Genomic DNA, 17,281 nt, shown 5'->3' with positions numbered 1-17,281 from the left:
AAAATTATCACTTCTACTCAATAATTAAAACTTGTGTCGCTCTTTTAAATTTTCAAACTTTTTTGTCACACTTATTAATTTGTCCATGACATTTACTGAATACTTCTCCTACTTTACCATTTGTCCCCAAACCTAGGATGTTTGTTCCAGTTTATGGTCATTCCGAAAAAAAGTACAGTATTACCTTAAAACATATGATGCGTTATTTATTCTTCACCGCATTTATAATAGAACTGAATATGCGTGCAAGCATTTTGTAAGCAATAGACATAAAAGAACTGATTGAATCTGGATAATTCACTCTTAAGAACTCTGCTGGGTATTTAATAAGGGTATCTAAAAGTCTTCGAAGAATAGATTCAGACTTCTTGTATTTATCAAGTTACGGGAATGGATGAAGAGAAATTTACGAGTCGCTGGAAAACTTTTAATACAAAACGTGTGTTATAAAGAGGTCTACCCATCAATCAATAAAACTTGAGGTGTTAAAATGTGAAGTAGAAGCTAGGGGAGCTCTAAGAAGTGCCAGAGGAGCCATCAAACACAATTGACAAACTGATAGATTCATATAATTTCATATACTCGACGCAGATAACTCTTCCATTGGACAAGAAAGTTCTCCAAGTACATGCGCCCACTTGATTGTAACAGCTAATGAGTATCTGTATATATCCTATAAGATGAGCGCAGCCAAGTCCCAGGTCTCCAAGTAATTTATATCCAGGCCACCATGAAAGAGCAGGTAAAGAGGGTTTGATTCCCTAGTATATTTCATCTTTGCAGATGTTACCAAAACTGTATAGCCAGATTAGTTTGGTTTAAATGTATACCAAGTTCCCGATGTACTAGTATTTCCAAGATGTCAAAGCACCGGGTGTGTGACAGGGCAAAATGCCAGAACCTTCTTTCTTAATGTCTCGACTAGACTAGGAGTTTTCCCTATCATAAAATTTCACATGTTGCTGATATCCACTCGGCTTTTATGGAGTTGAAAGGCAGGGGTAATCCAGCTTCCGCAACTGCACTGAATGCCTGACCAATTGAAGTAACCCAAGCGAGCTTCACAACGGCCACATAAAAGCTTGCCCTCCATAGCACCTTCTTCAACTGCACGCCACATTTCATAGGTAGATCAGAAAAAAGATGCAATGCAGAAATCCAACATTGTACAAAAATATGATCAGGAAAGAGGGGATGTTTGCTAAGAGATATAAATCTGTTTAATAAGAGTCAGATAGCCTTCTCATATTGAACCATGTATAGGTATTTCATACAGGGCAACACAAACGATGCTAAAATAGGGTCCAAGCCATTGCACCTTTGTCCTATGAAAAATGTTCTGCATATAGAAGGTTCACTTATTTGCAAATGTAATGCCTATAGAAGTTCATGAATAGGAACTCATCAAATCAGATGTGTTCTCATATATCTAGTTTAACGTCCACCACAACTCGATAAAGAGTAGCCTTAGAAAGGGTTCTCAAGATATATTAACAATATGATCTCAATTAATCCCATCCTTTGTGATCCAAGTTTACATTAACTTTACAATTTCGCTAACTTATTGCTCCATGAACTACGCAAACCATGTCTAGGTAATGTTGACTAGCTATAAATAAAAAGAGGTAACCTATTGTGCTGTACCTGTCCTCATCCATCTTAACGGCTCAACAAAGACAGATGAACACTCGTCCTCAGGCTTGTTAAAAGGATTGCCACTTCTCCTTTTATGCCACTCAAATGCTGTCTCACCCTCTCCTGGAACATGATCCACAACATTCCCCTGCAGTGCCACAACTCTCCGGCATTTCTTGCAGCGGTAAGCTCGAGCAGGAGTTGTTTCCTTAGTCAAGGATACATCCACATCTGAGGAAATATTTTCTTTTGCCACGCCTGGATCAGCCCCAAATTTAGAGGTGTCTATTCTTTCTCCACGATTATAACAATCACCTGAAACACAAGATTATTTATTTCAAAGGTAGAACGACAACATGCAATGTTGTTCGGCAACATATATTTATCCAAAGCTCAAGATGTGCATTCCCATCCAACAGTTGAGACATGCATATTTTAGAGAATATTTAAAAGAAAAGGAAAAAAGGAGAAAAGATACGACTTTCCACTAGTCTAAATTCGTCAGATAGGGTTGATCTCCAGCAATATATTTCTGCCTTTTTTTTCTTTTTGAACTTGGTAACTTGGCAATATATTTCCGTCTTGTCCTGTAGGTGTGGTGGTAGTTGGATCATCTTTACTTTTACAGTGGAAAGTTTATTTAAAGATTCTCTCTCTCACCGGGCAAAATTAAGTATCTATCCTCATGGTTTTAGTCGGTTTCTTGAGTTGTAGCCTGCTAAACAACAGCTCAGTTTCACAGTTAGTTTGATCGATAATAAGTCATCAACTGGAAGTCCAAAATAAGCTGGTATTGACTAGTAATTCTTTCTTTCCATCCTCCAAACAATGAAATCTTGTGTAAGGCTTCTAATCAGCTAAACCAATGATAGAAGCTAGTGGAGGAATATTTTTACCAAGTAATTGTAGAAGTCAATCCATAAAACGATGAACAGTCTTAATCAAGTTCTATTCCTTGAACACAAACAAGCTAAAAGAATTTGCGATATAACTTGCGGAATGTGATTTACTGAGAAAATCAGTAGAAAGTTTTTATTTAAAAAGATGAAATCAGCACATATGGAACTAAGGAAAAATAGATATGTTTCTAAAGACGGATACCCCTAAGAACAATAGGATATTTCTTCACAAGTCGAACACAATTCAATAGATATTGTCAATCAACTATTAGCCAAACTAGTTAAGGCTGGCAATACAAATCATCTATATCTATTCTACCCTATTTGGATCAATTTTATTCCAATATTAAATACTCTCTCTGTTTCAATTTATGTGAAACTATTTCCTTTTTAAACCGTTCCAGAAAAGAATGATCCCTGAAAACAACTTAATTTGAACTTTCCATTTTACCCTTGCTGAGAAGCTTCTATATTACTCCCTCTGTCCCAATTTATATGACTTATTTTCCTTTTTAGTCAGTCTCAAAGAGAATGACACATTCCTATATTTCATAGCAATTTAAAACTAAAATGTTCATTTTACCCTTAATGAAATGATTTATAGTCATAAAAATCTCTCTGAGTTATTTTAGACCACAAGTTTCCAAAAGTCTTTCTTTCTTTCCTAACCTATATGCCAAGTCAAACTACATCACATAAATTGGGACGGAGGGAGTAACAAAAATATACTACGGCGTGTTTAAGATCACAAGTTTCAAACGTCTTATAGCCATTTAAGACTGCAAGTTCCAAAAGACATTTTGTTCTTTCTTTAAAGTCTATGCCAAGTCAAATAGGTTCACATAAATTGAAACAAATGGAGTAACACGTTTTTAACGCTAATTAGGGGTCCTCTAAACCTATTGAGATTTTGTAAAGTTGCACTAATTTGTACACCAACTTACGAGTCACCGACCAGACTATTACAGGACAACTGAACTTGATCAAATCTAAAAACAACAAATAAACTTCCGTTCCAACTAGTTGATATCGTCTTTGAGGACAGTTATTGCCGTAATGCTTGTTTTTTTAGCCAAGTCCAAGTCTTTGAGACAACTTCTGCCCATGGCTTCAGGTCTACTAATCATCCTTCAAAGCATTCAATCATTAGAATGCTACACCAACTGACCAGAGCTATTAGCGGTCTACATAAAGACGTGGCTGTCGTTTTCTCATTTTATCCACTAAATGTAATACTTGCAACCTTTGCCAGATGAAATGATTTGTAATCTTGCTTGGAGCCTTGACATACATCCATCTTAACATATGCACTTTCCACAACACTTATCTTGTAGATATGATTTCACTTACATATAACATTATTGATCTCACAACTATTCTAGCCTTTCAGTTTGTCAGTATCTTTCTAAATCATAAGAATCCCATAAACTCCTCCATTTTGGCAACATTTCCAATTTATGAGCATGCAATCTATTATGGTACTTTCTTAAAAGGCTTAGCCTAGCTGTTTTTATTGTCTCCATTTATACACTAGAATCCCTTACATAAACATCACATAGCTTTCATATGAACTTACAGTAAAAGCTTCTTAGATCAGTTTGTCTTGAAAAATGAAAAGTATGTTTATCAAAAATGTTCATTAAAGCAATTTGTGTTTGGCTAATCAATTTGGAAAGCACTTTTGAGCAGCAAGTAGTTTTTGGCCAACTTTTAAGATATGCTTTTCAGAAAAGTACTTCTGGAAAAAAAATACTTTTTTAGCATCGCAAAAACAGCTTCTATTACTCTCTAAAAGCACTTATTTTCTCCTAAAAGCTTCGCCAAACACCTCAGCTTCTTAAAAATAAACACTTTTGATCTCCAAGAAGCTTCGCCAAACAGGCTATTAGTTTTACTTTTACTGTTCTAAAACTATTACTCTATTGAGTGATTTTCCGTAATTCCAACTTTTGATCAACTCCCTTGCCAGTTTAGTAACACGATACTATAGTGCAAATATTATGCCCCATAGAACCTTTTTTTAATAAGAATTTGCACCATAAAACCACATCGCTTGTAATATTTCATTCGCAACAAAGTTCAAAAGTACAAGCTCAAGGCAAATGCCTACAGTAAATGCACGTCATGGGAAAGCACCTCTGTATCTCCTCTCATTGTTTTTAGATTTGTGACAGCGCTCTCGAACAGATCTTCTATTGATTTATCAATTATGTCCTTCTCCGCCAAAGGACTTTCCTCGGCACTCTTATCATATGCTTTCTCTAGGTCAACAAATCATCGCTTGTAAATCCTTCTTTTCTAATCATTTTCCATAAATCTTCTTACCAAAAATATAGATTATGTTGTAGATCTACCTAGATTAAATCCAAAATAGTTTTATGCCTTCGTAATGTGTCTAACTCTACACTCTATCACTCTTTCCAAAAGTTAAATTGTACGACTCGTAAGTTTATACCACAGTAGTTCCACTTCTTGGGATATCCTTGTACTTGTATACAGACAAAAAGGCACTCTTTATCCACTTGTTTTGCATCTTTCTAACCAGGGGCTGATCTAGGGGCCCGGGTGGGGTTCCCAGGAACCAAGTAACTTTCGTGCAGATCTAGTATTTATATAGAGAAATCTAGTAAATATATAAGAATTATAAGTTGGGAACCCATAAACAAAGTGTATTGTTGGTCTAGTGGAGTAGAGGGGCTTGTAAAAGTTTTATTGACATCATGGTTCTAGGTTCAAATCCCCTTAGTTACTATTTGATTTTATTTTTATGTAACATGGGGAACCCACAAACTTTAAATCTTAAATCCGCCTCTATTTCTACCCTGCACTGTAACATGGAATGGTTTGATTAGCCATACTGATTCAATCTCTCCAAGACATTTTCAAATCACTATGAGATACCATTTAGACCCAGCTTTTTCTAATTCTCATATTTTCATGCGAGTCATTTACTTTGCAAGTGGTGTCACAAGACATGTAGAACATCAATTCTTCATATAATAGTTGGCTATGATGAGTCTTGGAGGTCTCACATTAAACATATATCATATGTTGGACCGCCAGCTCCCAGAAATCCCTATTTGAGGACCAAAAGAGGGAAAAATGAGCACCGATGATTTGGTAACCCTAAATATTCTTGACCCACAAATTAAATAGAATAAGATATAACACCGGATTTCATACTACATGAATACCTCTCCTCCAAAACTAGAAAGTTTTAATAAATCATGACAGTTGACCTTTAGAAAGTAATCATGAGATCAGAAGAATGGAAACAAATAGCAAATTCAAGAAATCTTGTACTAAGAACTAAATCTTGGTAGCATGGACTGTTCAATTGGCGCATGGTTACAAATCCTAGATACAATTTATTTGGCAAAAAGCAAGAGTAGGGCTCCAGGGGATTTGAAGCCCCAATTAGAATATTGAATATTTCCCATATCCTTCAGTCAATGCGCTCTAAGTTTGTATAGATTATTGGATCAATCTAAAAATAAAGCTACTTCACCTACCTTGCACATTCAGGATTTTCCCCATTTTCTATCTTCTATGTAACAACAACAACAACAACAACAACAACAACATACCCAGTATATTCCCACAAAGTGGGGTTTGAGGAGGGTAAGTGTACGCAGTCCATACCACTACCTCAAAGGTGAGATAGTGAGACTGTTTCCGATAGAACCCCGACTCTATCTTCTATGCAGTTAAGAAATACAGAATAATAATCTGAAGATAAACAAAGAAAAGAGAGAAAGTGGACCTAGGACTTTAAGGTGGAAGCGTTTGTAAATGGTGCTTGCATGATCTACTTTGAAACCCATTTCTTCAAACATTCTCAACTGCCGACAAAAGAAACAAAATTCACTCAGAATCCATACAGGTACCGGACAAAGCAGGACACTTCTCAGTAATGATCACAAAGTGTTGCTTACAAATCACTTCTTAGTGCCTATTTCACCTGATCTAGGAAACCATCATTTGGGCAGACAAATTCACAGTTTTGACGTAGCGATTTAATCGCATCTGCAGAAACACAGCAAAAGAAATTTCAAACAATAATAAGAAAAATGGGATGATCTTGAAGGCGCATAAAAGCAGAAGAATAATCTCTAATTCTTAGCAAATTGTGTAATTTTTTTCAGGCGGCTCAAAAGGAAGCCACCAACATTTTCTGTGTTGAAATTATGCTCTCCAGTATTCCATAGTGAAGGCCCACATGTAGAAAAAAAAAGAGATTGATCAAACCTTCTTGAGATAGTTGTTCAGTTTTCATCAGGTAAGCTACAATGATGGCTGCACTGAAACCAAAAAAGCAAAAATGGGTGTCAGTTGGTCGAAAATTAGCAGGATATTGTAAGCAATAGAACATTTACCAAGAAGACCTAGACTACTTGCCCTTCATTAGAGCCATAGGCCATGAAGCATCACCCAGCATTCTAACACTCAGGTGGAAAGGTACATAATAACCACAGCAGTGGAAAAGAACACTATTGGAGATAACTTAATTGCTATTCTTTTACACAAACACAAGAGTAGTGCCACAATATGTATGGAATTATGCCCAAAGTATGTGAAACGTCAGGTAACCATCAAACACAATTTAACTGAAAATGAAATGAGCAGCAGTCTTTGTGTATCAACGAATTTCTTAGCTTTGTTTAGACCAAGTATATCAGAATTCCCACTTCACTGTAACATAACCAGAGAATATAATGAAGCCAAATAATGAACCTTGAAAGAAACTTAACAGACTTATGCTGGTTATTGATCATACTAAGGGCAAACCTCAAACTTTAACATAGTCAAAATTTAATAGACATGGCAGGGGAGTTTTGCATCTAAGCAAAAAGATAAAATAAATGATAGAGTTAGGCCCTTGAACCAAGGTCCTTACCCCGAGGTTAAGGTCCAGCATGCATGTAACTGCTTAAAGTAGCAGGTACTAGGCCTTGAAAAATTGTTGGTAAGTTGTTTTCATTTTTATAGATGGAAAGTAGACTATGCAGTAAACTAACTTCAAGTGATTCATGAAGAAAGCAAAAGAAGCCATTGTATGAATCTGAATCCTCTGCAATGGGTATGTATAACTCATGAACTGTTCAATGCAGTAAAAGGTAGATGTCCACATCCAACACATCTTTTTTCTTTTCATTATTCAACCCATCTTCATTTCACGAGGTATTGCACTTTTTCAACTGGTAAATGGTCTTCACAAATCAGCTAAAGCAACTTAAAACTGTTCTTTAGTACATCCAACTAAAGAGGAATCCTGATAGGGGAATAGGGTCCAAAAAGAGATGGCATATTGGTGCTAGTAAGTCAAAGTGAAGATTATTCATTATATCAGCAAGTGAAAAAGAAAAAGAGTATGAACTGAGACTTGAGAGCATCAAGAATTAGTACACATCTAAATTAAGCTGATTAATCCAGATTTAGGTTGGAGAAAAACTGAATCTATTGTTTTTTCATGTGGATAGGAAAGGAGCTGCAACTTCTTAAAAAACAATACTCTCTTCGTCTTAACTTTTGTGGCATACATTCCTTTTTAGCCTACTACAAAAAGAATAACATCTTTCCTTATTTAGAAATAATTTAACTTTAAACCTCTCATCTTATCCTATATTAGATGATTTCTAGCCATACAAACCTCAATGGCTTGTTTTACACCACAAGTTTCAAAAGCATTACTTTCTTTTTTAAACTGCATGCCAAGGCAAACACACACAATCACCAAACATACTTTGCAAGATTATCTCCATTTTCCTATATGTACTATAAGCTTCCTCACTCGTAAATAGATATCCATTATTTTATATCACTGATTTAACTTTTGTCAAGTCAAAATTTGACCCTATTCTTGAAACCCGGCCATTCTACTGGGTGGAGGTCCATCAGGACTTAGTAGAATGTCCCGTCTAATTTACTGCATCGAGAAGTTGGTACATAACCGACCCCCAAAAATGAATGAGCTTACAATCCATGTAGAAGCAATACCTTCTTGATACACCAGCAAAGCAATGCACCAATACAGACCCCTCTTTTCTACTTTCTTCGATAAAATCCAAACAAACACCCAAAGAATCCAGCAAATTTTCGTTCTCCATGTCTCTCAACGGCACAGCCCTCCTTATAAACTTCAAATCTTTCCCTGCATACTCTAGCGAGTAGAGGAGTTTCTTAGGTGTTGATGAGATCTTAGTCTCATCAGTTATAGCATCTGCATTTCCCAAACACCCAACATATTCCTTCCGGATCTCTTTGGTTGGAATTGAAAGGCCAGAACGCCATTCTGAGAAAAAGGAGATTGAAGCGGAGCTAAGGATGGACAAGATATGTGTAAATTCATCACTTCCATGCTGAAGAACCTCCGCTGCATCGCCTATATTGCCAATGAATAGATGCTCACGAACCAGATACGGCATATCCCACAAGCAGATTCCTTAACTGCAGATGTGAATCTTTATTGTTAAAAATGCCCACAGTTTGTAACAACGAAATTTCTTTTCAGAAGATAAATAATTTTTGTTCAAAAGATTGAAATCAATACTAACTTTCGGCTTGCCAAAAACAAATTGGAACATCACACGAACATTTTGTATGATCTCTTTCACGGCTTTGCATTTGAGATGTGTCAAAAGATATTTTTTATATTATATTTCAAACCACATTTTCCGGACCCGAAACAGTTCAAATTCAGCACATAATAATCAATTGCACCCTATTATGATAATCTTACACATTCACAGGGTTTTCAAAGAGAGAAATGTGCAAAAACAGTTTACATTTGAAGAAGATGAGATGATTGAGAAATGTTGTCAAAGGAGAAAAGAGTAAAATAGTGCCCAAGTTTTTCTGCGGCTTTAAATTCACATGCAAGAGAAGTTCGACCTTTAGTAAAAGAGGCACAATTAGGAAAAAAATTAAGATAATGTCATGCGAGAAAAAATAAGATAAACACTATAAAGTAAAGCGAGGAAAAATAACTATAAACTTCCAAATCCATTACATTTATTTTAAAAAGGATTTTTAAAAACTTCCAAATCCTAAATGAATAATCCAAATTTTATTTCCAATAACAGTTAATTCAGGCTCTACTATTAACACTTAATGATGTTGGCTGCCAACAAAATTGTTGGTCATTATAGGTGTTAATTATGACAACATCAGATACATTAACCTCAATTGGATGGCTGATTTGAAGATACTGTTAATCAAATTTAATTCAGCTCGAACACTTAACTTGCAAGACAATAATTGATTTGTCTTATGTAACAAGATTCGGCAAATGAAATACTCTCTATCCCAAATTATGTGATGTTCTTTCCCTTTTAGTTTGTCCCAAAATGGCAGATAGGATTAAACTCTAAGCTTTTCATAATCCCCTAATAAGAATTACTGCCACAGAAACTTCTTAAACCACGTGGCAAATAAAATAAGCTCACATAAAGTGGGACGGATGGAGCAAAATTTATCAGTTTTACAACACAACCCAACATGGGATGAACACACCATTTTAGGATTCAATCTGTTATTCTTTTACTTTAAAAAATCATTTTCCTCTTTATTTTAAAGGTAAATGTTTAGAGAATTGCATAAAATAATTGCACCTAACGGGTTAAAGATATACTCAGCACTCTGGATGATTAATGGAGCTGATTCCAAATTCGCAATTTATAAAAAAAAAAAAAAAAAAGAAGAAGAAGACGGTTAGGGTTTATCTATCACGAGTGAAAAAAAAAAAAAAAAAAGAGCAAAAAGGAATGTAAAGATAAAGAGAGTAAAAGAGGAACATTACCAGAGCTTGTTTTTGACTTTAGGGGAGAAAGTAAGAAGATGGTGGAGGAATTCGGCGGAGAAAGAGATCACCAAGTTTACGGCTGAGACAGAGTGGTGTGGCTATTGTCACTCTTGTCAGAGAACAAACGCTGCTCTCATTAAGATTTTGGGCCTCTCTTAGGAGCCCGTCCAGAAAATTAAAACTAGTTTCTCCTAAAGTGTTCCATCTTTACTTTCTGTTAAAGTGCTGGTCTAGTAATTTTATTGCCACTTAATTTCTAATTTTTATCTCTATTGATATTTTTAATCTCTAATTTTTAATTTTTAATCTCTAATTTCTACTTTCTTCCTTTCAAAAATAGTGACATATTTTCCTCTTTAATCCGTTTAAAAAAAATAATATTTTCTATTTTTGGCCATACTTTTAATTCAATTTTTCATATGACATGTTTAAAACCACAAGATTAAAGAGCACTTTGATACATTTAACATAACTTTAATTTAGGATCACAAGATTCAAAATTTTCTTTACTTTCTTAAACTCCGTATCAAGTCAAACTAAGTTATTCTTTTTCAAACGGAGGAAGTAATTTTTATCTCTAATCTTTAACTTCTATCTCTAATCTCTATATTTAATCTCTAATTTTACTGTTTTTTATTATTTTAGTAATATCAAATATATATTATAATAAATGTATTAAAAATTAAATGGCGTACCTATTATTTTAGTGATATTAAAATATAGACTATAATAAATATATTAAAAATTAAATAGAGTTTCAACTAGACTGGACTTGCTAAAGTACGGAAATCTTCAAATATACTAAAATTTAGGGGTAGATTTTTCGTTGGGTGTCTAAACTTTTTCAAAAACAAAAAGTAAATATATTAAGTTTGCTTTTTGTTGGGTAAGTGACTTTTTCTACAAAAATCGATTGAATATTTTTCACAAAAATAAAAAGATCGACTGAATGAAGTTTAATGTAATAAGAATTATTAAATTATATGAATATATAGAAAATTTATCAAAATATCAGTTAGTCTCTTTTTTGGTTGATGAGTCTTTATTTTTATAAAAAGTTTTATGATTTCAGATTCTTCTTGAACACTATTACTTACTTTTGTTGATTTATTTTTTATTTCACCGTTGTTTTTAAATATTACTCTTCAATTTTATCTTAATAACTTTATTCAATTTTCAGATTTTCATCTAATAATGGAACAAGAATCGTTCAACAGGGGACTATGCCATGAAACAAGAGTTGTTTATCAGCTGACTGTGTCAGTAATCGAACATTCAAATTTTTGTAGCAACCAGAGGTTACGTAAGTTTTTTTCCACTCTGTAATTATATTTTGCATAGAACTTTGCTTTTACACTAGATTTTGCAGATTGCAAAATATGTATCAATTAAGTTTTTATAACGTGATGTATGTTTTATTTTTCAACTAATTATAATTTTCATGTAAAGATTGTTATGGAGTGATAACTACTACTTCATTTTTAGTCAGAGATCTTGGGTTATTTGTATTTTAAAGACGAATAGGTCAAATCCTCATATATCATTATTTTCTCAAAAAGGTGTGTTATAAATCTTGCTCGAAAATCGACAAAAGAAGAAAATAAATACAAAAAAAAGAGTTGATTTTTCTGTGGACAACTTTGGCATGTACATCATATGTATATAGAAATGTAGAGTCTTCTTTGCAATAGTTAGAAATAGTTTTATCAAGCTTTGAAGACCCTAAATAAGCTTAGTAGCAACTTGCATCTAGCAACGAAAATCAAACTTTAGCACTCATTTATTTTTTTCACAAAAAAATAAGTTCATCCTCTATTGAATTTGTTTTCTACAAAGAAAAGGAATAAAATTAGAAATTGCCCTTTTCAAATTCATAAAATTTTGTTTTCAACATTTTCTTTTATTCAGTATAAGTGCAAAAGAAGCTTAGTATTAAACATGTTTTGTTGAATTCAATGATAATAGTGCAAGAAAGCAGTAAAAAAAAGAAAGCTCCAGATTTTTCTTTCTCCAGGTAACTAATGTAATTTTCTTTTTTTATTTTTGTCGAGTGATTCTTTCCCACCTTCATACTTTCTTCTATATTATTCATGTATATATGTTTACTTGTATTTTATTGTCATGTCTTTTACAGTATTAATGACTTCACTCGGTTAGTTTTCTTAAAGAGGATTATAAGTTTTATTATCTTTTTCTTTTTGTGTCTTTTACCTGTTCTGCATTTTGAGATTTTGTTTTACTTATATTGTTGTATGTCTTATCTCAAGTATAATCAATTGTGGATCTTTACAATTTGCATATAGATTTATCATGTCGTCTAAATCTAACCTTCAAAAGAAGCATGATACGGTCGATGTCAAATATAGTAACCCAACTAGGTTGGGGTCGAACCCACAGGAAAAATATTGAACGATTTCTTAGCCTTGATGTAATTCACGAGCAGTGTGGACAAGTAAATGGAGGGATTGAAATCAATCGTAAGTAGTAACCAAATCTTGAATGGTTTGAGCTGTAAACAATAAAAGACGAACACTAGGACTGTGTTCTCTTTGGCTTTTCAACTCCATAAATTTCTCATGTTCAACCCACCTATTATGTTTCTCTACATGTAAAGTCAACAAGATTTGTATTATCAATCGTTTTGTGATGTGTTGATAAATCTCACCCTTTACCTTGGGAGTCTTAGGGCGTCTGCCTTATTTCTTCTTGTCTATCACTTTAGTTTAACTTTCACCTTTTGAGTCTCAAGTTGATTAGATGAGATGATGGAATAATAAGATGGACCTGAATCTCAAATCACTGTCTTAATCTTCTTTTCCTAATCACAAACTCCATTTGAGGACGTTTGATAATATAGGCTATCCCCAAGATTCTGTAGTAGCTTCGAGGTCAAGTATGATGAAGAAGATTAAGATACATGCATAAACCTTAAAATAGATAAATATCCCACTTCCTTTACGTAGCTAATCTGCCAAGGTTCCCACAGGCCACAACCCTAGTCAGGAAAATTAGTTACTCGTGTTTATGCAAGGATCCATGATAATCAACAAAGAATTAATGTAATTAATTGCACAAGAATAAGATGAATAAAATTCGAAGCTTTCAATTGAATAATAACCCAAAAATCTCAAGAATAATGCAAAGTATGTAATAGAGTATCAAAGAACATAAGAGAATGTCAAAGAATGTAACCTAATAAAAGATAAACCCTAGAGTATCACAAAAATACTCAGAAATCCTAATAAAAACAAAAAAAAGAAAAAGTTATATCAGCACAAGGTACGACTCGCTAGTCTACTCATAAGGTCTTCTTGCAAGTTTTACTGCATCTCTCGTATCCACTCCAGTGTCTAATCTTCCAGGCTTTAACTTTCTATTCTTCTAATGACTTTTGCTCATGAGTCATACCTTGACCGTACGACTCGTGGCCTTCACTCGTATCCACCTGGGACTTCTTTTTTTCATGCTGCTTACAGTTTGTCCATATGAGTTGTACTCAGACTTTCGACTCATATTCTTCTGTGACTTAAACTCTGAATGGACATCTGAGGTTCTGTTCTCTTTATAGTTTCTTGACATGACTAGTATCCTCATCTTACGGCTCGTACACTTAGTCGTATATTCTTATCACTTAGTTTTCCTTCCTATCTTTGGTTTTTGTGGTGCTTACGAGTCAGCTTATGAATCATATGAGGTGTTGACGACTTGTAAGGAGATTCGTACCATCTATAAACTCGGTATTTTCAGGTCTTTTTCTTCTAATTTTATTTCAAGACTTTTATTGACCTGTTTTACATGCAACAAACACAAAACCACCTTATATATATTAAAACAACCTAAGTGCAAGCATAAATTTTTTATTTTAAGCATTGAAAGTGTCGTGTTTCCACTACACATCAACACCCTCAACATAAAAAGTTTGCATGTCCTCACGAAAATAAAAATCACAAACTATAACACAACACAAGATGCGTAAACATGAAGATCCTAATATACCTATGAGAGTGACTTTCAAACTAATTTTCAATAATTGTGTTCCCCCTCCTAGTTTTAACTTTTCAAGAATTAGACTGAACGGAATTCAATGATGACATTACATTAGTAATAGACAATAGGGCATAGATACAAACCACATTAACCAAATAGTCTAGCAACCTAACAACATAACCCATATATGCTCATAGTCAAAAAGATCTCCTTCACTCACTTAAGCTCAATCAGGTTATTCAGGGATATGTAGAAGATGCTCTCACTCACAAAAAAATACCATCGCTGTATACAGAATATGATAAACTTACCTATATGCTCTCTTCCTAAGTTTTCAGACAGTCGAGGTAGGATCATTAAAGGACTTTATTCGGCTTGTAACGCAGGTTAGGGGCTGGTATGATATCTTTTTAGGATTTTTAGTGACTAAGCCTCCTTGACACTACGCTTTATTCGGGGTCCATGTATTTTTCACTTTTTCTTCATTATAATTCCGCCTTTATGTCTCCTTTTTTATTCTAAAGCACATACAGCTTGGACCAAGTATGACTTTTTTTTTCTCATTTTTATTTACATATATTTTTTTCTTCTCTTTTCTTGTAATTTTTTTTCTTTTATTCTTTTCTTTTTACCGCACCTGTTCTTTTTTATTTTTTTCTTCTACACCTTTTTCTTCATACTAATTTTTTCCTATGCACCCCTATAATAATCACTCTCAACTTAGGCGATTAACCTAAGATGAGGTGCACAGTGTCCAAGGAGGAAGAAGGCTAATACAGGTTCATTGTATGTGAAATGGGAAGGTTAAATCGGTGTATTTAAAGAAAAGGGTCAATTAGGCTCAAACATTCAGATCAAGGGATTCATTTCACATTTGGCTGGACATTTAGGCTTGAGTGGACTTACATGAAAACTGGCCTAGGATCATCTCCTACTAGACTATCCTGAACTTTAGGTAAGAGCAACTGGGCAAGTTCTATATTCAGATACACCGAGAACTAAGTAGTGCCTTACACACACTCACACAGGGTTATACTGCTAAGTACTACTAATTCAGTTATGCAATTGTTCGCCCTAGTTGTTCTATCCCTAATTCTAATGTCATTATTAGATTCACAGTTGTCTCACACACATACATATCATACAGTTTTCACAAAATTTTAAGAGGGGTATCATTTTTTTACACAAAAATTTCAAAATTAGGCAATTTTTAGCATAATCATTCAAAACAAGATTTACTGCCACTAGTAGAAATTCTCCTCGTATCTCAGCTATCCCATTACACAACAATACAGAACAAAAACACAATAAACAGAAAAATATGCCAGTTCTCATATTTTTTTAAGGTTGCAGGCTTCGAAACATAGCAAGTATAGCCCATGGCGACCTTGGTACACCCCCACCCCAACTTAAAGCTTATGCACTGTCCCTAGTGGAACTAAAATATAATGCAAGGGGTCGAGAACATACCTGGGTGCTTAAGGAATTGGATCATGCAATATCATCTTGTGGGCCCTCAAATTGGGTCAGACTATCATTAGTTGTCATCCTATCAACTGTCAGGACTAGCTCTGCACTCGTGTCATCGGTTGTGACCAGTGCACTCACTGGTACATCACCACCCCCATCAACATCATCGGTCATCAATTTTGAATTACCGCTCCTACTTGCATCTCTTGGACCTTGTTTGTCGGTCTCTTTCACTCAGTATACTATCCTTCTTCACCTTTTTTAAGGCATTTTTTCAGCACTTTGGTGTTTTCTCTTCTTTCTCTCTCTGGGATCCTCTACCGAATCTGGAATCTCCAAGATATTTTCAACATGTACCTCAGGCACAACTACCATAACCATGGTTTCTGGGATGATCTATCTTTCGTATAACTCAGCAACCATCTTTTTTATTTTAGCCACTTCAAATTTTACCTCCTCAATATCTGAGATCTAACCTATGCCTAACTACCGGGTCATATGCTGCTCAAAGGCATCCAACCGACCCTGAACTCGTCTATCTTGGTCTGCTAACTTCATATGAACTCAAGGCTTCACACCCCCTTCCACGTTCCGAACCTTGGCCTTCAATGTGGCCAATCTCCTCATTGCCTCATCCCACATAGACTGTGATATCATAATCAATCAAGCCGATATCACTTGGGTTTTAGGTAGTACATATTGAATCGGATGAGGGGTACTAGGTGTACCCACTGCATCAAAAATCAGTGTGGTCTCAGTCTGCCCACCTGTCTTAACAGCCTCAGCTGTCTCAGTAACATCGGGCTGTCCACTCTGTCTGAACATCTCGGATAATATATCAGCTCCATGTCTTAATTTTATGGATAAGAGGTTTGCGGTATTCTGATCAGCCCTAAATCTGTAGTATTCATGGCCTCGATCAACTCATTAATACCTGGGAGTTATTGCACCCTCGTAGCCAAACATAATTGAGTGATCAAGCATGGGTATGCCAATAATAACTTCTGTCCACCCATAACTCGATCTCTTATTTCTCAGTCTAAGAACTCTCCCATATCAAACTAGTACCCAGCCATCAACCCATCTATCAAAGCTGCACGAATCGGGATGAGTACATTGTCCCTAATAGTGGGACAAAGTCTGTGTCAGGCTAGTATCCACCACGCCTTGGCCTCAAAGTTTAACAAATTCCTCTCTATCTTCTATGAGACCACTCCTGGGACTCCTACTATTCAAACTTCGTCCTTACCATTCGACGCTATAAAACTAGTAGTCCACCTGAAATGCCATATCTTATCATCCAACCCCATCTGTTTCAGAATAATTTTCTATATTTTCTCCATGTAGTACTCCATCTCACCCATGTTCACCAGAGGCTGAAAGTATGATCCATTCAAGAACCTGGAGATAGTGAGTGAGGATATGTTGACCCGTACTCCCCAAATAATCAGCGAGGTAATGGGTTCATCACCTCTTCACAGTTACCCTT

General features: G+C 34.9%; 1 protein-coding gene across 1 annotated transcript; it reads right to left on the bottom strand.

Annotated features, from left to right (window-relative positions):
- Window positions 1–395: 395 nt before the first annotated feature.
- On the bottom strand, window positions 396–10,583 carry LOC107863752 (dual specificity protein phosphatase 12). The gene is made up of 7 exons (XM_016709874.2): window positions 10,333–10,583; window positions 8,532–8,981; window positions 6,783–6,835; window positions 6,496–6,560; window positions 6,298–6,376; window positions 1,645–1,950; window positions 396–1,107 (listed from the first exon to the last, which is right to left on the bottom strand). The coding sequence occupies exons 2-7, from the start codon at window positions 8,957–8,959 to the stop codon at window positions 953–955; spliced, it is 1,086 nt and encodes a 361-aa protein (XP_016565360.1). The 5' UTR covers window positions 8,960–8,981; window positions 10,333–10,583; the 3' UTR covers window positions 396–952.
- Window positions 10,584–17,281: the final 6,698 nt, after the last annotated feature.

Source organism: Capsicum annuum, chromosome 3 (assembly GCF_002878395.1).
Source record: "Capsicum annuum cultivar UCD-10X-F1 chromosome 3, UCD10Xv1.1, whole genome shotgun sequence".
Lineage (NCBI taxonomy): Eukaryota > Viridiplantae > Streptophyta > Magnoliopsida > Solanales > Solanaceae > Capsicum > Capsicum annuum.
The sequence above is the reverse complement of the archived record's forward strand: the minus strand, read 5'-3'. Positions and strand labels throughout refer to the sequence as shown.